Source organism: Marmota marmota, unplaced genomic scaffold (genome assembly GCF_001458135.2).
Source record: "Marmota marmota marmota unplaced genomic scaffold, marMar, whole genome shotgun sequence".
In the NCBI taxonomy this organism is placed as follows: domain Eukaryota; kingdom Metazoa; phylum Chordata; class Mammalia; order Rodentia; family Sciuridae; genus Marmota; species Marmota marmota.
In genome coordinates, this window is record NW_026000016.1 from 10002690 (window position 1) to 10023988 (window position 21299).

The 21299-nt window shown below is 39.9% G+C and overlaps 1 protein-coding gene across 28 annotated transcripts in view; it reads right to left on the bottom strand.

The window, feature by feature from the left end:
- The window catches only part of Svil (supervillin), a 225470-nt gene that overhangs the window by 95590 nt on the left and 108581 nt on the right, over positions 1–21299 (bottom strand). For 27 of the 28 annotated variants that reach the window (XM_048809128.1, XM_048809125.1, XM_048809127.1 and 24 more), the window contains one exon: positions 2905–2962. Coding sequence is in view for 17 of the 28 variants with exons in the window: in XM_048809123.1 (XP_048665080.1) it covers positions 2905–2962 (58 nt within the window). In the remaining 11 variants the exon portion in view is untranslated. Of the gene's footprint in view, positions 1–2904; positions 2963–15776; positions 15856–21299 lie in introns of those variants that run through there. The other variant, XM_048809137.1, reaches the window with a different exon arrangement.

The window sequence follows — 21299 nt, forward strand, 5'->3', positions numbered from 1 at the left end:
CCCCTTCTTTTCCTCTTCCCTCCCCTCCCCTCCCCTTCCTCCCACTTCCTTTCTGTCCTTCTCTCAACTTTAGAACAGTATATGATTGGAAAAACGTCTCTCCTTACTACCTTTTCCCACCTTGCACACAGGCATGAAATATTAGTATATTAGCATACATGTATAAATCTCTTTCTAAAAGCTACAGCTCTACATATGTAAGCTGGAACCCATGTGGCTGTCTTACTCTACTCCTGTTCCTGGGGCCTCCCTCCCCCATTCCTGCCACATGCCTGATAATTTCAGAGGAAGCAGATGGCAGAGAGCAAGAACAAATAGAGGGAACCTGGGGCTCCGGCTCAAGGGAATTGCGAAAGCTGTGGTAAATGCAAGACCTTTTAAATCGGCATGAGAAACCAGGTTCTTAGAAAACATCTGTATATCTTCCCTGGACTTTCACCATCAGGAAAATACTGTTGGGATGTCCTAATATGGCTCCAATAAAATATTGAAAATGATCAAGCTTTATAAACCATGTACTAGACATACATACCCCAAAGAGCCCTTCCATCAGCCTCCTCTCTTTCCTGAGTTGTCAGAGTGCCAAAGCCCAGCTCCCAAGATGGGGAACTCCACAGCCTGAGCTTGGATGTCAGATCTTGTTCTTCCTCTTTTCATCCCTTCCCACCTCCAGGATGAGGGGACTATGGAGAGACAACCTCTGCAGGCCATGGTGTGCTTGCTCCTCAACCAAAAGTGTCCTGAGCCTGTACTTCAGTATGGAAGCATCTTTCCATTTATAACTGAAGTACACGATGGCCTTAATTTTTGTGATTATAAAATTTGAATGTTCTAATATTAAGAAACATTGCATTTTTATGCAATTATCTTCTCTGAAATAGTGCCCATTCCTGTGACTCATTTTGTCATTCCTGTACCTTCCTTCCTTGACTTCAGTCGGTGCAGAAGACCTTGCCTTCAGCTTCCATGATACAGTTTTTTAAACATGTCCCATTAACCTACTTACATGCCCAGCAGCAGCAATAAGGGCAGATTTTATTAAAAGGAGAGAAGGATGCTGCGCTGTTATCCTCAAACACTCTCCAGCACCCTCTCTGTCAAAGGCTCCCTTACAGTCTGTTTGCTCTGCTACAAAATTGTAAATTACAAGATAAGGGAGGTGCAAGCCCACTACTTCATCTACCTCATCTCTCTAGCTGGTGTTTACTGGACCAGCAGGCAGGCTCTTAGACCTCTAGCACATTTTGTCCTTAGTCCCATGCAGAGTAAGCCAGTGATTTTCATAGGTATCAATAAAATAATGGCCATGATTTTACACCTGCTGTGTCCCTTTGAGTTGCTGTCCACTGAAGTGTCTGACTTTTATATTTCAGGCTTTTCCTGACTCCTTTTCCTTTTCTTTCTTTTTTCTTGGTCACTTATTATCTCTATTCCAATTAGGCCAAAATGCTGGGACGTATTGGGAAATGAGCCACAAGTTCTATTAAAAACATGCCAAGGATGCTGAACAGGGGTAGGTCAAGCACTCTATTAGTGATTTCATCAGTCAGTCGATGAGATGACCTTACTAATGACCCTGAATCATTATTGCTCTAATTTATCTTATATTTAGAAGTATATGAAATACACCAAGGATTTGTCCTATCTAGAGTGTTCGTAAAATCAACTTTCCAATTTTCGAATGCAGAGTTAGGCTCTGCCTGATGAAAATTGGAGTCTGACAACTATTTTTTCTGATGCCAAGAAAATGCAAGTCCTTTCTAGTAAAGTAACAATGTCACAACACATTACGGACAAGAGCATCGGAGTGAAATGAAGGGTGGATCGGGAGTTGGGTTCTTCTAGCACAATGAAGTACAAGTCAAGATCCCTGCCTGAGTGTGTAGGGAGGGAACAATGACTTGGTGCCTCTACTTGAGAATACCAGATGGTATTAAAGACAATGATTTATGATGGAACACCTGCGATAGAGCCACTTATCTGGCATGCACTTTCATTTTTACATTATCTTACATCAGTGATGGGCCATGGAGTCTTAGCCCCTTAGGTAAATCAAATCAGCACCCATAATATCTTGCAGCCAAGGGAAATGGAAGTGCAGACAGGCTGAGAAAGATGCTAACACCAGGCCATGAGAACTCCTCATGGACAGAGGAGTGGGTGAGACAGGGAGGGAGGGAAGGAAAGAGGAAGGGATGGGTGGAAGGAAGGAATGGTGGACAGGAAAGATAGGGGGAGGGACAAGGTTAAGCTCTTTCTTAAAAAATAAAAAATTCCCTTACTTGATGGATAGATTATAAAGGGATAAACCAAGCTTGGAGGTAGATGTGAGAGAGAAAAAAGAAAACAGCTCTATAAGTTTGCAACTAGTTATAAGCCACACATTCAATTCCCTAAATAGTTATCATAAATAGCATTAAATCCAAAAATATTTAAATCTCTGCTGCCCAAGTATACTGTTAAGTCAGTTTGCTTGTGTTCTCTCTCTCTCTTTCTCTGTATGTGTGTATAGAGTGTGTGTGTGTGTGTGTGTGTGTGTGTGTGTGTGATCCTTCCCCTATCCCCGGCTGTGATGCTGGCAGTTGAACCCAGGTCTTTGCACATGCTAGGAATCTGCTAAAGCTTTGAGTTATATCCCTTGCTCCATATATTTTAATGAATAGAACTCTGGGGAGAAATCATATTGCCAAACACATAAAAGACTTAGGAATTTAAGAGACTATGAGTTTGGGGTATAGCTCAGTGGCAGAGTGTATGCTTAGCATACAGAAGGCCCTAGGTTTGATCCCCAGCATACAATTTAAAAAAAAAAAAAAAGAAAGAAAGAAGGACTTTTAGAGAATCGTTTTAAAAGCTATTATGAATCTCCAAACTTTAAGATTCCTTGAACAAAGACTACATTACCTTGCAACTTTTCTTTGATTTGGGAATCCCACGAAGTTTAAGTTTTTCTTGTTGAAATCTAAGGGAAAAGAAATAATGTAACATTGAAAGAGTTACACAGTAAGTTAAAAAATTCCATTGGAAAACATCTTTCAAACTCCCTTTGACTATATAATTTAAGAAAAAAGAAAACCACTAGACAGACAAGAAATACAAAAATTAAAAAGAGTAAAATTCCACATATAACTTTTATATAGACAAATTAATTTTTTTCTTCTACTGAAGAGTAATTAATATACTTCATGAGTTAAAATATTTGGACACAGTTCAATACTATTATTTAATTTTTTAGGACAATAAGAATAACTTGAAGCAATTAAATACCAAATGATATAGCTATCTATTCCAGAAAACAAAAAAGAAGAAATATTGAACACTTTTGGTGAAGGTAATCACAAATGTTCAAAGTAATCTTCCTGAGAGATTTGAGATGTCTTTAAAGAATGGGAGATTTGGGGGACTAAAGAGCAAAAGAAACCCCAGTTGTATTGTTTTTGCTTTCACTAGAATCTGAACAGTAATGACACATCAAAATAACCACTGGCTTACTTCTGAAGATAAGATACCTATTATGTAAAGACAGCTGGTAACAATTCCATACAGGAAAAACACACATCCCTGGCGAATGGGTTAATCAAAGCCAGGCATAGACAAAATTTATAACCAGTTTAATAGCAAGTAATCTGTTTTATAGTTTTTGGCTAAGTAACTATTTGTCCACCCAGAAAACCACAAATAGACCACTTACAGAAACTGCTTCCCCTAAGGAAGCACCTTTTACTATTTACTATTTAGGAGCAGAAGCCTGAGAGAAAAGTGTACAAAACACACCAGATGCTGACACTTCATTATCCATCCAAATACATTCTTAATCCCAGAATCTGGAAATCCTGACCAACTAGAGAACACAATAAAATGAAAGCTGAATGCCAAATAAACATCCGGATTTTTCTTGTAAATAAATATACATGCATTTCGTTAGTTATTTAAAGGAGAATTCGGTTCAAAAAGCCATCAAAGATTGTAGAAGAAAATTCCTGAATCTGAGGCCTGAAGTGTTTCAGTCACTTCTTAATAGTGCATTTGTGCTATCAAATACTTCTGATATATAGTGGCTAAACTTCAGATCTAACATTCAAAAGAACCTCAGCACTTCATTTTTGTTCAAAGAGCACATTGAGTCTGTGATATCACTTTAGCAACTAAATTAAAAGCAAGTATCTTCCTCTGTGCTGGAAAGACAATGTTTTGTTTCAAACTGTCTCATATGAAGAGTTAATAAAAAGAGACTCACTCACCACTGCCTACTGGAAATAATTTAGTACATACAGCATTTGGTTTAGAAAAATATTTTAGCTAAAGCGCAGCACATCCAGGATTTGATCCAAAGTCTGGGCATTCCAATTTAATTTGCAATTTTTCCTATCTAAAGGCTTTAGTGGTTTAGCAATGTCTTTAACTTATTAACAGAAAAAAAATGTACATTTTCAACAATTACAAGATAAGCTCATTTATAAATTCAATTAGATATTTAAAGCATCCTTTGAGAAAACTGTATAACTAATCCGACACAGGAGAATACAGGGTAAAAATGTAGGATTCCAAGAGATGTTACAAAATGAATACATGAGTACATTCGCTATTTCTCTTGCCTTACCTTGTTTCTCAAATTTGTAAGTTCCCAAGCTGGAAAACCCTGGACTTCTGAACATGGTTGCCCACAGAAGGTTTGGTAACAAAGCCTGCTCTAGGACAGATTCTCAACCAGCCACGGCCTTGGGCTGGTCTAAGCAAAACTGGGTTGAGATTGTTCCCAGTGCAGGGCTAGAGCGACCAGGCACTTGTGTGTCCTTGAACGTATGGTAAACTCAAAGCAAAAGGCTGCAGGCTGGAACAAATCAAACCCCTTAATCAGATTACAAGCAGCAATGAGGCCTGGAGATGCCGAAACAGACTGGGTTCCAGTGATGGGACATTTATGATATTGCCACTGCAAAGCCGTGGCTGAAACGCAGCGCATGCTTTGGTTGCATAGACAATGTTGCAACCTAACCATCATGGGGCAGTTCCAAACAACTCCTCCTTTCTTTAAAAACAAACAAACATACTAGAAGGAAAATCTACCAAGGATCCCGATGTACTGGGAACAAGAGAAGCCTCCTAAGCCCTTCCAGGCTTCACCAAGTTTGGCTTTGACCAAGTAAAATGAAATATTTTATCTAACAGGGAGCCAAAAATTCATACTTAAGAGTTAAGATTTATGAACAGCACGTGAGTGGAACTGTGGGAAAATAAAAGGGTAGATATTACTAGAGGTTCAAAAATTTTAATTTGAGACAGAAGGTGTTAAGCTTTACCAGTAAGACTGTTCCCTGTTTATTTTTAACCGCAGCGTGTCGCTGGTGGGCTTAAGCAGTGATAATGCAATTCAAAGAACGATTTACAATAATTAGAGACTGAACATTTCACAGCTAAAAGGGACATCAAAGAGAACCAAGGGAAATGGGCTCAATTACAAAAGGAAATAGAGCTAGAGAAATAACTTGCTTCTGGGGAGACAACTGGCTAGTGACGGGGACAAGGGATCCTGTGGATGTAGATGATGATCATGATTCATTCACCCAGGCCCACCCAGAGGCAGGAACCCTGAGCTTGTCTGTCTCAGTGTCTTTCATCCTCAACACTGTACCTGACACATAGTAGGTCTACAATAAATGTTGGCTCAATGACCATATGAAATCATGGAGTAATGTTTTTTTGAAAGCCGGAGAGCACATTCTGAAAGAGCTTTGTGGATTTTATATTCTACATTTAAGCCAGACTGAGTTCTAAAATATAAACCCACTGAAGTTGCAAATGGATTATACACACAAATTAAGGTGCATAAACATAAAATACCTCAACACTGGTTACAACATGGATCAGTGGCAGCATTTGGCATTTTCTCTATACTTCTCATTACCTCTTAGAAAACAGAAAGGAAATACAGCAAATAAGGCAGCTAAGAAAACTCAGCAAGAATAACTTAGGTCGTGTGGATAACTGGGGAGCAAACTTCATTGTAAAGTTACGGTAACTGGGAACAAAAAGGGAAAAGGAGGTATTGGAAGAAAAGAGCAGGGAGCAAATAGTGGAAGTGGTGATTCTGGATAGATGAACTTAAACAATATCTAAAATAATCTTTTACAAGGAACTTAGTTTATAGAACATAGTCTCACTTGTTCTTCGCTTATGTTCCTGAAAACCACCCTTGTAAGTAGACTATTCAATTATCATTATTCTAAAAGACTCTAAATATTTTATTTGAAGTATTATTAAGGAATGAGTCTATTCTAATTTTTTAAAAATACGCTTCAAGTACACAAGACAAAGAATTTGAATAGTCTCTTTAAGTTGGCAACAGAATCTTATCTCACCTCCCAATTATCATATAGAGCAAACTGATTCAAATACCGCTTCACTGTTCAAAGAAAAAAATCATAAAATTCTTTATGAAAATAGGAACATAAAATTTAATCTACTATTTAAATATTTCATCCACAGGAAACCAAATAAGACTGTGAAGAAACCGACATTTGACATCAATAAAAGTACCCATGAGAACAGGCGTGGTGGTGAATGCTGGTAATCTCAGTGACTTGGGAGGCTGAAGCAGGAGGGTGGAAAGGTCAAAGTCAGCCTCACAACTTAGTGAGACCCTGTCTCAAAATAACAATAAAAAGGAAGAGGGATGCAACTCAGAGGTAAAGTGTCCTTGGTTTCAACCCTCCAACACCAAAAAGAGAGAGAGTATCCACTAAATATTTCCATTTACTCTCCAATAAATTTTGATTATTACTATGATTATTATTGTTTTAGGCTAGCTCATTCACACAAAGAAGCTACAAGACAGGTAAATGCTTTCATGTCATTCTATGAGGAAATATGCTTTATTTATCTGCAGAGGAAATTCAAGTTATGGCTGTGATTTTTTTTTTTTTTTAAATTTTAAGGAGAAGACAGCGTCATTTAACAGTGATGGTGGCATAGTCCCTCCCGAACCACTTCATTTCACCACCAACTCAGCACCAATAAAAGAGGATGCACTAATTTCTCTGCCTCTGTATCCACTTATGGACATTGTTCTTTTCTTCAAAACACCATAGTTTTCAATAATCAGGAGAAATGATACAGGAAAGTAAAATATTTTATGGATATTTTAAACCATAAATTTAAAAGATGTAATCCATAATTTAAAAAGATGCAAACGTTTACATTGTCTGTAGATGAGCATACAAAATGGCTTACTGTGCCAAGGAGACAGGAGGGAGCATGATCATGGGGCACATGCTATGTGAATGGTGACTGGAGAGGACCCAGATGACCAAGAAGAACCTGTGCTTACACAATTTAGCTGATAACATCCCAAAATGGTATTGTTGGGACTACTAAATTAGACCTTGGTGAATCCAAAACCTTGGATCCTGGAATAACTGGAGACAAAGGGGCTCCTCCAGTCACGTGGTTATTTTGCAAAATGTTAGATGACTCCCTCAAGGTCATATAATATATGGTAGAAATCCACATCCAATCTAGAAATCTAGAAATCCACATCCTTTGACTCTACCGGGATTATTCCTATATTCTTGATCAGTCCAAAATAATAGAGGTCATTTCTGTAAACTTGTCCTGAATTGAGGTCAAGGGTCTTGTAGACTCATAGCCCCTGTTGGCTTAACTGGTAAAGGGCCAGGCTGACCCCAGCAGGAGCAGTCAGGTCAGCTGTTGGCTGTTTTTCACAAACCTCATGTAATTTCTAGGTCCAGTTTTGGTCTCACAGATGTTCCTCAAAACTAGGACTGAACCCAGTCTTGAGTGACTATAGTATTTTGGGCCCCAAGGCAGACACACAACAGCTGGATGGGAAGCATTAAAAAATGCACCACTGAGTCCTCTATCATTCCTCCTGTCCTCCCAGTGCTCCCATCTTATTGGAGAAAGGCAGGAAATGGATGTTAAATGTAGGAAATGATAATTTGGTAATTCTACTTTGGGAAATGTACAAAAGAATATTACCATAAATAACATGAGGATGTTTACCATGGGTTTGCTTATGTATGTATAAAACTGGAATCAGTGGGCAAATGGGAACATATTTAAGATGGGTAAGTAGAATGCAAAGGAAATCAAGTCTGACACTCAATTAGTAATTTAGAAAATGTTTAATATTATGCTATCCCAGGGATATACACATATACCTGCTCTGAAAGACAGTAAATTGATGCAAATATTTCACAACTCAGATAACTGTGTATCCCCCACCATTTCTCAAATAAACAGGATTTACTTCTATAATCACAAAAACAAGCATAAATAAAGAGGAAGGCAACTTGACCTCTTAATTTCCCCAAGGCTTGGGCCTAGGCTAAACATCCAGCAGAAATTCAAGGGTGAAAGAAATTGTGCTTATGGACCTATATGCACCTAGCAACCTGCCCGTTTCTTCTATGCTCATCCGTGTTCTTGGCTACTGATTAAGGAGTTGACCCAGACAATCACCAAAACCCATGGTAACACAGAACACAGCGTTTCTCAACTCAACCCCACGCAGGTCATGATCCCAAAGAAGTACATAGACAACGCTCCTTGCCTACCAATGCTGAATTTACCCGGTAATGCCTTTTACACATTTCTTTCTCTCCTGGTGCTTCTCTGTTACCAAAACTTTCCTGTTCAAAAACGTTCACCGTCTCCTAGCTACAGGATTATAGAAACTTGAGGAACAACCTGAGACACTTCTGGGTGCATTTCTAGTCCAGTGCAAGACTCAGAACAAATAATAAATATTGGCTGGGAAGAAGATTACCTCTACATAGGGAAGAGGGGTGGGAGGGAAAGGGAGGGAGAAAGGGAATTGCATGGATGGTGGAAGGAGACCCTCATTGTTATACAAAATACATGTATGAAGGTGTGAGGAAAAAAAAGAATAGTGTTACCCTAGATTAGGTAGAGAGAAGTGATGGGAGGGGAGGGGAGGGTTGGGGAGATAGGAAGGATAGTAGAATGAAACAGACATTATTATTACTGTGTGTATATACCTGACTGCATGACCAATGTGATTCTGCAACCTGTATACTCAGAAAAATGAGATATTATATCCCATCTAATTCAAATGAATGATATGTCAAGGTCATTGTACTGTCATGTGTAACTAATTAAAACAAATTTTAAAAAAGAAAGAAAAAAATAAATATTGGCTGAACGAATCAATCAAGCAGGACAAGCAATGACACAAATTTTGCTCTTTACCTCATTCTTGACCAATTCTATTTCCTAAATAGGTGGCATAAAAGGAAAGCATCATTAGTTCTTATGTTTGGATGTGAAGTGTCCCTTGAAGACTTGTAAACTTGTCCTGAATTGAGGTCAAGGTTCTTGTAGACTCATGTGTTGAAGGCTTGGTCTCTAAAATACAGTGATGTTCTGAGATGGGACTTCTGGAAAGTGACTGGATCAGGAGGACTCTGACCTCATCAATGGATCAAGCCACTGAGAGACTCAGAAGTTGAATGGATTACTGGGAAGTGGTGGAAAGTATAGGAGGTGGGACCTAGTAGAAGAGAGTGAATCCTTAGGGATGAGACCCCTCAGTACTATATCTGTGCCCTTTACTATATCTTGTCCCTGGCTCCTTCCTGTTTATTTCTCCCTCTCCCTCTCTCTCTCTGTTTCTTGGCTGCCATGGGCTGAACAGATTTCCTTTGTCATGTCCTTCCAGGAAGATGTTCTGCCTCACACCTCAGACCCAGAACAAAGGGGCCAGCCAACCATTGACTGAAACAGTGAACCAGAATCAATCTTCCCTCCTCTATGTTGTTTATGTCAGATATTTTGGTAACAGTGATGAAAAGCTAATACACTACTCTTTGCTTAACTTGAGACTCCTAATGAAATCTCATCTTTCCTACAACATGAAGTGATGCTGTGGAACATAAATATTTGTGTACAGGAAGAAATAGGAAGACAATATTGGAGATTCACTGGGGACATCATGTATTGGTTAAAACAGGGAAGATGATTCCTGAGGTCCAACTACTGACAATGTCAGTATGAGTCCAGGTAGGAAGGATCAGCTCCCCAAAAGCCAAGGTCAAAAGATAAAAGTGTCAGATGACAAAGGATAGTGGTATTAAACCCTCAGGGACTGTGCAGCACAGTTCACTGCTGTGGCTCAGATTACAGGGAGGCCATCTGAGGAGCCAGTCCCCTGTCAGGTGTCATGCTGAGGACACTCCAACACCCTGCAACACAAGTGACAGCTGTCCTCTGGGGTTGTCCTCACGGAGGAGAAAATGGAAATAACAAGGGAAATTACTGTGCACCACACCTGATATCTGGATATTTTCTACTATAGCTGGTGTGACAAGGTAAAGCATAGGACCTGTGCCCTTTACTCCTTCATCACCATACTGAGTTCTGGGGGGACTGCACTCATTGGGTCCTCTCCAAACCTGCTAGGGAGATCCTATTACCACCCCTATTTGCATAAGAGAAAAGTGAGACAGCATGCAATCTAGGATAAACAGTGAAGCCTGAAAAGACAATGCTAAAGGCAAAATAGCATTCTCTGGCCAACCAAAATAACATCAGAGAAGAAAGTAGGAAGGTAAGGTCAGAATTAAGTCAGAGAATGTACGGAACACTCTGATACAAGAGCATATCTCGCCATCTACACGTGGAACTCCTTGTTGGGAAATGATTCAGATGCATGGGTCTCCCAAGGACCCTGTGGTGCCATCCTTACTGAGTTCTCCAGAACAAATATGAAAGTCCCCCCATCCATGGGAGAGTCAGCTGAAATATAAATAGGCAACACAGTTCAGGGTGAAAATTTCACCAATAGTTGCCTGCAGACAAACTGTTGTGAGTTACTGGTACATTTTTTAAATTAAGTGCCACGGAAATCATTTTAATGAAATCTCCTATAAGGTACTACAGATGACGGCTGGACTGAAATTCCAAAGTTAAAGATGTATTTTTATAGCCTACTAAAGGAGTATTCTGCATGCCAGAAACAGCTTTAAATGGTCTTCTCGTTTTCTTTGGTGGATTTTATTTATGTGCATAGACCCTTAATCTGAGGCAGAACTGCCTGACATGAGGTAATCCCATGAGTGGGAAGCCCATTCAGTCCTGTTCATTTCCCCTTTATCACACACTGGTTATTAATACTTTCCAGACTCCTTATTTTAGTTCAATTCTCCTCCTGTGTGTGCTGCAAAATGCTCTGTGAATTCTAGTTAGTAGTCATATTTTGGACAAGTCTGCAAATAAAATTTTGCGTTACATCACTACCTAAGGTAATTTAAAACAGGCCACGTATGTGGAGATGAAAGGGCAAAAGTACTTTCAACAATCAGATATATTACAACTCACAGCTATTTCTTTATCAGATGTGTTGAAAGGAAACCATGCCAGCTTTTCCATACTTAAGAATTCTTTTTTGAAAGGAAGGCTTATTGCAATCTCCTCAAAGACTTATTAATGTCTCTAAAATAAATGTTCAAATGGGTAATGCTCACATTTATAGTGAAAATGATCTCAAATTATTTTGATTTCTGGCTGATTTTGAATGTATGGCAAATGATGCTTGGGAAGAAAAATATAGGTATCACAGCAAATGATTTTCAGAGCAAGAATACAAGACAAAGGTCAGTTCCATGTTTAAAGTGTACACTGAGGGCTAGGGATGTACCTAGGTGTATAGGTACTTTCCTAATATGCACAAGGCCCTATGTTTGATCCCCAGCATCACAAAAATAAGTAAGTAAATAAATAAGTAAATAGTACACTGAAATATGCAAACAATGGAATATTATTTAGCCTCAAAGGGAATGACATTCTAACACATGCCACAACATAAATGAATCTGAAGATATTAGGCTAAGTGAAATAAATATTATATGATTCCACTTACATGACATTCTCAGAGTAATCAAAATCATACATTCAGAAATAGAATGGTGGTGGTCAGGTGGAGATGAGGGACCAAGGGGTTGTTGTTCAAGGGGGACAGAGTTCAATTGGGGATGACGAAAACATTCTGTAGATAGATGGTGTTATCACTGTACTACGTGAAATGGCCTTATACCACTTATAAATGGTTAAGATGGTAGATTTTATGTTATGTGTATTTTATCACAATAGAAAAAGTACACTGAAGGCAAATCACAAGCTGACACAAAAAACAGGTTCCTGCTGAACATCCAGAGGACACTGTGGTTCGTGATACTGGACCAAATATGGAGACCAATGGGCATGGGGCTAGCCCACCACTCCTGCAAGGTTAGGGAGACACCAAGATTGTGACCTATGCAAAGCACCAACCCACAAAGGATTCTTAAACAATAACCTGATGAATAAATCCCAGATGTTGAACTGTATAAAATCTGCAGCTTTCCCCTGGAATATCATAAGGTGCAAAACTGTCCCTCTTCAGAGCCACAGGGGTTCAAGCCTTCCTTTCACTGACAAAAAGACCTCATGCAGAGGGAAGAGGGTTGACACAATTACAACTACCCAGGGATGTTAGGGAAGGTTTCTGCCAACTTCTATCATTCAATACTCATGATTTGATGGTTTTCACATGAACAGACAGCAAGGAAACACTGAATCATCAGAAATGAGAAATTTTTATGAGTCTCTAAGTCCAGATGGCAGACAAGTAAATATATAAAATGACACCTGATAGATCATAGCTCTTCTGGAACTATACTTGAATGATTTGAAGGATAGGGCTATGAATAATGCTTGTGCCTCTTTGACCTCTGAAGGGCATCTTAAAAACAGCAACAATGACAACTTCAACAATAATCAGTATGAAACTCCAGGAAAATCCTAGCAACCTGACATCCTTGATGTCACCAGATCACATTAACTGGTACCCACGTGTAACTTGGGCTCTCAGAATGGGTTCCCAGAATGTTTGCTGACTGATGTGGGTGGGAGATGGTCCCAGTGGGATTTCACACATTCATGAGGACCTTGTTCAGTGCAATCAGAACAGAGAAAACAGATCTTGAGGTCACAGAGTGGGTGGCATGGAAAGGTTGTAGTGAAAAATATCAATGACATAATCTTCACTTTATGCACTCAAATGATGAGAGACATGTTTACACTAATAAATAGGTTTAATAGCTGCTTGAGGTCAATGATATCAAACCTGGGTGGCCCTCTGTGTCATATGGGGTGCTCAGTAAACACAAAGGTACTCTTATTCCAGAAGATTATGAGAGGCTCCAAAGTTCAAAAACCAGAATACAAACCATTCCTGATATTAAATCCAGAAGAAGTGGAAAATAGATGGGATAAATTTGATGAAGGCAGGCATCTCGGAAAAAGTGACTTGTGAGCTTTGTTGTGAAGGCAGTGGTGGCTGCAGGTAAGTGGGGAGGAGGGGACTGGACATACCAGGAAGAGGTGACAGGAGCAGAAGGGCTGGGTTATGCTTAAAGCAGGCATGAGCTTAAATGGTCCCATCTCACAGGGGTCCCCACCAGGCCATTCAGAGGTGGAAGGGAGGCAGTGGGGTGTCTATGAAGAAACATCAGTGCCATCTCTCGGTTCCTTAGAAAAAATAATTTCCAGATTCTCATCATACCCCAATACCAGGCTGAATTACATCACACGGAGTGGCCTATAAGCAGGGAAAAGATACTTTCTTAGGAACATAGATGTCCTAACCCTATTATTTCATTATATGTGGCTTCAGTGCTTCTATTATTCAGATTTTGAACTGGGATTCTATATAGTAAAATCTAGAAGCATATAAAATCATATATATATATATATATATATATATATATATACACGCACACACACACACACACACATATATATATATTCAAACAACTGCTACATATCTAAAATACATGTATATATGTAAACTTGTTATCATGATCTCTCTGCAGGTCGAAACCTGGACTGTATCCTTGATCTCTATTAACAGATGTGACCTACCAGCCATCATGTCACTGGCCATCTAAAGCTAGTGGAACAGAAGGTAGTGACACAGGGAGATTCAGTACTGACAGCAAGATGTAAATTGGAGGCTGATATTTTCGTTATCTGCATAACCTTTCAAGCTAGATGCTCAGCCAGCATATAACAAATGTCAAAGCCTTTATTTCTGTACACGCTTGGCCTTTCCTAACTTTACTGCCTTCCACGGTGTATACTGTCAGCTCTCCACATCCCAAAACCTAGTTAGGCCCATAATGACTGTGTTTATATTGAATATGTAACAGACATTTTTTTTTGCCATTATTCTTCAAACAACACAGTATAACAACCACTTGCATAGCATTTACTTCATATTACGGTATTATAAGTAATTTACAGATTATTTAAATTATGACTTAAATTATTACATGGCGGATAGGTGTAGGTTATATGCAAAACACTATGCCATTTTGTACAAGGGCATCCTTTAATTTTGGTATCCACAGGGGGTCCTGAAAGCAATTCCCCATGGATACTAGGAGATGAATGAATTCAATTCATATTCAGGACTCATCCTTTCTTCTGGCACAGGATTCACAGAACAGCTAGTAGGGGTCAGGCATTGGGGTGATCAGCATGTGGAGAGAGTTCCTGCCCTCAGTGAGTTCAGTCCGGATGAGAACATCATCCCATAAGGTAAGGATACGCTTTTGAATGTAAGTGCCAAGGCTACCACCTTGGTGCTTTATCTGCTGGTGCTTTTGAAGATTCCCCATTCCTTCTTATGTTCTGATCAAGTAGAAAATAAGAAATTTCTCCCCATACATGCAAATTCTTCCTAGGTATAATGAGACACAAGGTCTATAGAACTTTAGACCCACTGAGAGCCCAAGCAGAGTTGAAACAAGTATCGCTGCAGGATGACTGTGAAAACCTGCTTCCTAAAACAGAGAACACTGAGCATTTCCTCCCCCTCTTAACTTCAAAACACTAATGTATCTGAGACAAGCATTTTAGCTGTGACGATGCATGTCAAATGAGCCTGTGAGCTGCGGGTGTCCAAGCCAAATGTAAATTATCATGTTGTTTTTTACATCGAGACTCATTCGGATTGAAATGTTTATTATTGTTCCACTATAGCTGTAGTAATTAAGGAATAATTAAACACAACTGATTAGAGCAGTATGACCCATTTGGGTCAGGGATTGGGTCATTTTCCTTCCCTAGCAAAGCAAAACATGGGCTGGGGTATGTGGCTCAGTGGTACAGTGTGTGCTTAGCCCAGGTGAGGCCCTGGGTTCAATCCCCAGAGCCAAAAACAATACAAAAGGAAAAAAGAAAAACAATGAACAATCCAAAAATGTGGTCATCCCTCAAAATCAAATAATCTTTTATCATTCAAGGTACATACATAGAGCACTTGCCCAGTATGCCCGAGGCCCTGTGTTCAATTCTCAATACTGGAAAACACACATACACACACACACACACACTTAAAAATCAAATTGGACAATCCAATTGCTCATGTGTAGGGTTCTAACTTACTCTTTCAAGATAATTAAGAAGTGAGGCTGGGTTGTAGTCCAGCAGAAGAGTGCTTGGCCAGCATATGTGAAGCCCTAGGTTCGATCCTCAGCACAATATAAAAATAGTAAATAAATAAATAAATAAAATACATGGTATTGTGTCCATCTACAACTAAAAATACAAAATTTAAAAAAAATTAAAAAGGTGAATTTCAAGTCATCATCTTGGCATTTGCAATGCAGTAGACTTTTGTGGCTTAGAATTCAGCGATTCCAAATCTATGTTCTACCAAGAAGCCCTTGCTGGCAGGGTGCTATGGTACACACCTGTAATTTCAGAGATGCAGGAGGCCAAGGCAGGAGGATCACAAGTTCCAAGCCAGTCTGGGTATCTTAGCCAGACCCCTGCCTCAAAAATAAAAAATAAAAAGGGCTAAGGATGTAGCTCAGTAGTGAAGAGAGTCCCTGGGTTCAATCCCCAGTACTAATTAAAACCAAGACAAAAAAAAAAAAAAAAAACCACCTTGTCATCTCTGTGATGTGTAAAGAAAATGTACCCATTATAGAGACATCCTCATGGCTCCTTGTCATAGGACCTATTTCATTTTTCTCTCTTTAAAATTTGAAGTCCATAATCTTCCCTCTAGCCCAATGAACTCTGCATTGAGTCAGGGGTCTTCTGAAGTTCTGGGGAAGCTTAGCACCAAGCTAATGAGTTCCTTATTATATAGATCAAAGGATCATGTATTAAGAGTAAGTCACTCAACGCCATAGCACAGCCTTCAGGAAGCCAATCACCTAAGCAGTCAGTAGAGATGGAAACAGATTTTAAAGTCAGAAAAAAAAATTACCAGGAAGGGAAAAAGTGCTGTCAAGTCAATGAAACCAACAAGGACACAGCTCCGTGGTCTACATAGACACCTTAGATGCCATCTGCCACCTGTGGGAAAGGTCCCCACTCTGCTTCATCTGACTCCAGCAGTAGGAGCCATCCCTATTCCCATGGAGTAGCCAGTGAGCTTTGCTCCCATGAGGATTTGGAGAGAGGGAGAACTTGAGCAGAGTAAAAAGGCAGTTGGGCTCCACCAGCACCGCAGGGGGAGGAGGGAGCTGAGGCTGGCTTCTCTCTTCTTGGTTGCTGTCAACACCTAGACAGAAGCAGAATTATCAACTCAAAGAACAAGAAGCTGCTTAAAGGAGAGGTCTTAACTTAAACACTCTTGTGCATGCTCACCTATCGTATCATTAACAAATTTGATAGATTCAGCCTTCCAGGTTTAAGTGGGTAGAGTTCCCTTAGATGCTCAGCTGTGACCAATACTCATTTTTTTTTAATAGAAGAGAACAAGAAGTGAGGGAAAAGAATAATTCATGTGATTTCAATAAAGAAATATACAATAGAGAGATAATTTAAGAATTCTGACACTATACAGAAAGCAATGGAAGTGGACCGTCGGGGTCATTTAGAACACAGGCCCCCTCTTCCTGGGACTCTGGCCTTTGTACTGTGTCACCTTACTGTCTGATGATATCTCTCCTGTCTACCCACATGACCTCCTCATTGGAAAGATATTACTGTAAAGCAAGTTTGAGATCCTAAGAGTCTGCTAAACATCTTGGATTAAAAGGAAACCAATAATCATTTCTATGAAGTCTATACTCTGCAGGACTTGACAGTCTATGCTACACAGTAGAAAGAGCCCCCATGAAAATGAGATAACCCACTCTGTCCTCTAAGAAGTCCCCTCTGCCTATAGACCGCCTACTCGCCAATCATACCACCAAGCGTGTCTGCCAAGGAGAGGGCATATTCCTATCATCACGGAGCACTATAATTAATTGAATAGTACTAGGCCAAGTCTCCAGGGTTTGGGCTCTCCAGCTCCTTGTAGGATGCAAGCCTGCTGCAGCAGGCCCTGCCAGCCTGTCCCTAGACACCAGCCTCCTGGCCTGCCTAATAAGGCCATCTGCAAGTTGACTGGCTGGCTTATAGGTCACCCACTGTTTACCATGCAAACTCTGGTCTCACAAGCAAAGCCAGAGCCTACCTTTTGGAAGACAAAGGGTTACCCTTTGCCAAAAACTCTTAAAGGGCTGCACGGTTGGTCCATTTACATAATAATAGAAACTTGTGGGCAGTCAGCCAGACTCCAACCACAGGGTACAGTTTACTGGGTTAAAGAAAACTGCACTTCATCAGGGAGTGGGGGCAAGTTAAGCTGTTAAAGGGAAACTTCTTTTCCTCTTTGACTTTTCTTCCAGCCTCCCCAGAAAATTCACAGAAAGTCAATCTTTGCAGGAACTTACTTAGCATGCATGTAACTCTCTAAGGCTCCCTGACTTCAAAATAGCAACCCACTGTCTGCAAATAGATGGCATGTCCTGGATGCTTAAAAGGGAGTCAATCACTAGGTCAGGTGCAGTGAGAAATCCACAGCATTCCAGAAAATAAGTGCCAGCGAAAAATAAATCCATAAATTTCTTTATTTTCAACTAAGGCGGCCGAGTTATTGGTTAAACCATCTGAATGCAAACATTCATTATTCTTAATTCTATTAACTGGGCTCAGAGACTCTCCCGGCTCCGGGGCCCTTGTACTTCTATATAAGGAAAAGAACAGATCATAGTGATGAATTGCAGCACATTCATCATTGACCAAATTTCCTCTAGCTCTCATCCATCGGTCCCTTTGTCATTCAGAAGGCATTCCACCCACTGGCTCCCTAGAATTTGATATGTCCCAGAAGGGTTTTGAACACAACCAGCATTCCAAGTTTCAACCAGAGACTGGAGACGCTGAACTGCAGCAAACGTAGGAAAGGTCAGGAAGCATGAAATAGTAATACCTTGGAGGACAGTATTCACCAAACTACTACTTCAGAGTCCTGGGAAGTCAAACATGTAGCTAAAATGTGTGATTATGGCATGTAACCATGAGCCCACCAGCTTCCCCCCTTCCACTCTTTCTTCCCTCTTTGCTGTGTCCAGTGTGGTCATGTGGATCTATTGTTTACGATGTCTCAGTGACACAGCAGTTAACATGTAGCATCTGTTCTTTACTTCTTTAGGAAAGGAAGCTTGTGATGCTCCAAGCAAGAGTTATAAAAACAACAACAACAACAACAACAACAAAAAACGGAAGCCTATTAAATGCTAACATACTGGGGATGCAAATGAGATGAATTCTTAGTTTTCACCAACCCAGGATTTACCCATTCAAAATAGTACCTAGGGATTCTGTAATTGAGATTATTGGAAATTCCTGTCTACATGTTTATGGCAAACGGGAAAAGCAGCCAGGTGTAATGGCACAAGTCTGTAATCTCAGCAATTCAGAAGGCTGAGGCAGGAGGATCACAAATTCAAGCAACTTAGTGAGGGCTTAGCAACTTTATGAGACCCCACCTCAAAACAAAAAATAAAAAGGGGTGGGGATATATATAGCTCAGTGGTAAGCACCCCTGGGTTCAGACCCCAGTAGAGGGAAAAAGGGGTGGGGGAAGAGCAAAAGACGTGGGATGTTCCACACTGAAAGCCTGTTCTCCCTTTGGTTCAATGGAAAGTGGCCTTAGGAAGGAGTTTTTAAAAGTAACATCAGGGCTGGGGATATAACTCAGTTAGTAGAGTGCTTGCCTCCCATGCACAAGGCCCTGGGTGCAATCCCCAGCACCACAAAAAAAAAAAAAAAAAAAAAGTAACATCAATCCCCTAAGGAGCTAAGGAGCTGTGTCCTCACAGGTAAAGCTGGGGAAGAACCATGGCTGGCAGGACTCTGGGGAAGGGGTGTAGAGTTGCTGTGGGCCCACTGTAACACCCAGAAAACTACAGGGGTTCACTGGTTGTGTTTATTTGAATTACAAGAAATGAATTTGCCTTGTTTAGGGGTAAGTTATCACTGAATCATTGTGCCCCCCCCATTTCTTCTTCAGTAGTGGACTTTTGTGGCCCTTTGATTCCTAACCCACACTTTCACTAGAGACCAAACAAGGAGAAGAAAAGAATGTGAGATGACTGAGCTCTTGTCAGCAAGTTCTGTTAACCAAGACTCCTGGAAGACAGTGACGTTTTAAAGTGACCAGGGTCAAACCGCAGGACCTTGGGAAATGCAAACTGAAGATAGTAATACAAGAATCAATTAGTTTCCCAAGCCATCAGCGATGTCTATGAAAATAATATTGAGTTTATCCTGATTAAATACACAATTCCTCCATTGTAGTCCCTGTGACTCCAACTCTCTCCTTAACAATAAAGATATTACTGGACTTACCCTCCTGCATGCATTTCTATGTTAAGCAAGGCTGTCCAACAGGTTTTCAGAACAAAACAACTATTCATACACATGATTATATTAAGCCACCAACTGCCACTCAGTTTTGAAGGTATATATTTAGTCACTGTATATTTAGTATGGTAGGAGAATCAGAAGCACCACATTTCCCACTAATGTTAAAAGTGCCCCAACTACATAGATAGAAGGATAGGTTTTTATTGCATCTTTTTCTGTTCTGAAGAGGAAAGAGTGTTTTTTTCACGTTCACATGTAAATTACACCTTTTGACTTTCAGATCATACATGCACAGGGCTCCCAAGGTGGCAGAACTGGTCCTAGTGCCTGTGGAGGCAAAGGCAAAAGGATCACAAGTTTGAGGCCAGCTTCAGCAACTTAGCGAGACCCTGTCTCAAAAAACAAAAGGGTTGGGATATGGCTCATTGGTAAAGTGCTCCTGGGTTCAATATCCAGCACCACAAAAAAAAAAAAAGAATGAATAGATCACATATGCTATTTGATTGGGTGGCAGAAAAATTATAAAATGATCCGAAAATGATTAAAGATTAAATGGGGAATGGGGGGTGTAACACAGTGGTAGAGCACTTAACTAGCATGTATGAGTCCTGGACTTCATCCCCAACACCTGGGAGGGGGGATGAGTAAATCTTCACTCTACCTATTTATATGATACTTTATTTTTAAACACATTATCAGGTTATTTTTATAAACATATTTTTAACCCAGACACATGCTTACCCTGTGTTAAGCTTAAACTATGCTGATAGAGCTTTAAATCTCAAAGCTCTAACTTAGTTGTAGTTATCCACACCTGAGAGTATGTACTTTTAAAGTACTAACCTTTCTTTTTTTAAAATGGAAATTCCTTAAAAAGCTGATTCCTTAACTTCACGATGTCGCCCTCTAGTGGCAGAAAGAAATTGATGCAATCTCCAAAGTCAATTTTACAAGCAAAACTCATTAGAAAGCCTGAAGTGAGACCATTTTTGTTTAAAATAGCTTGAACATCTCCAAGATATATAAGAAGTTAGAAGTTAGCAAATTATTTCACTTATTTATTCAACAACTATTTATTGAGCACCCTATAGGCCAAGCCTTGGGATTGGAGATACAATGAGACAATACAATGAGACAAACTCCCTGACTTCTGAACTTAAGTTCTAGCAATAAACAAATAAAACAGAAGTATAATGTAATATTTGACGTGCTCATTGGTCTTTTATTTTCATGAATGCATAACTGTTTTATGTATGTTAAATGTCAAATAATCTGGAGATGCCAATGATCTATATATTGTTGCTTTCCCTCTTCGACTCCCGCCTGTCAATCTCCCTTATTTTACCTCCACCTTCCCCAGGCAGGCCCAGAGCAGTCCACCCCATGCTCTCAGCAAGTATCTGTTGAATAAAATGACTATGGGCCAAGGAATCCAAACTAAGAGTCTTTGTTATCGGCAAAATATGAGGACTTCAGCAATTTTCAACTATCCACAATATAAACCAAAATATTTACAGTTATAAAAGGCAGTCTCATAAAAAAGTAATAGGTCTCTATATAAAAAC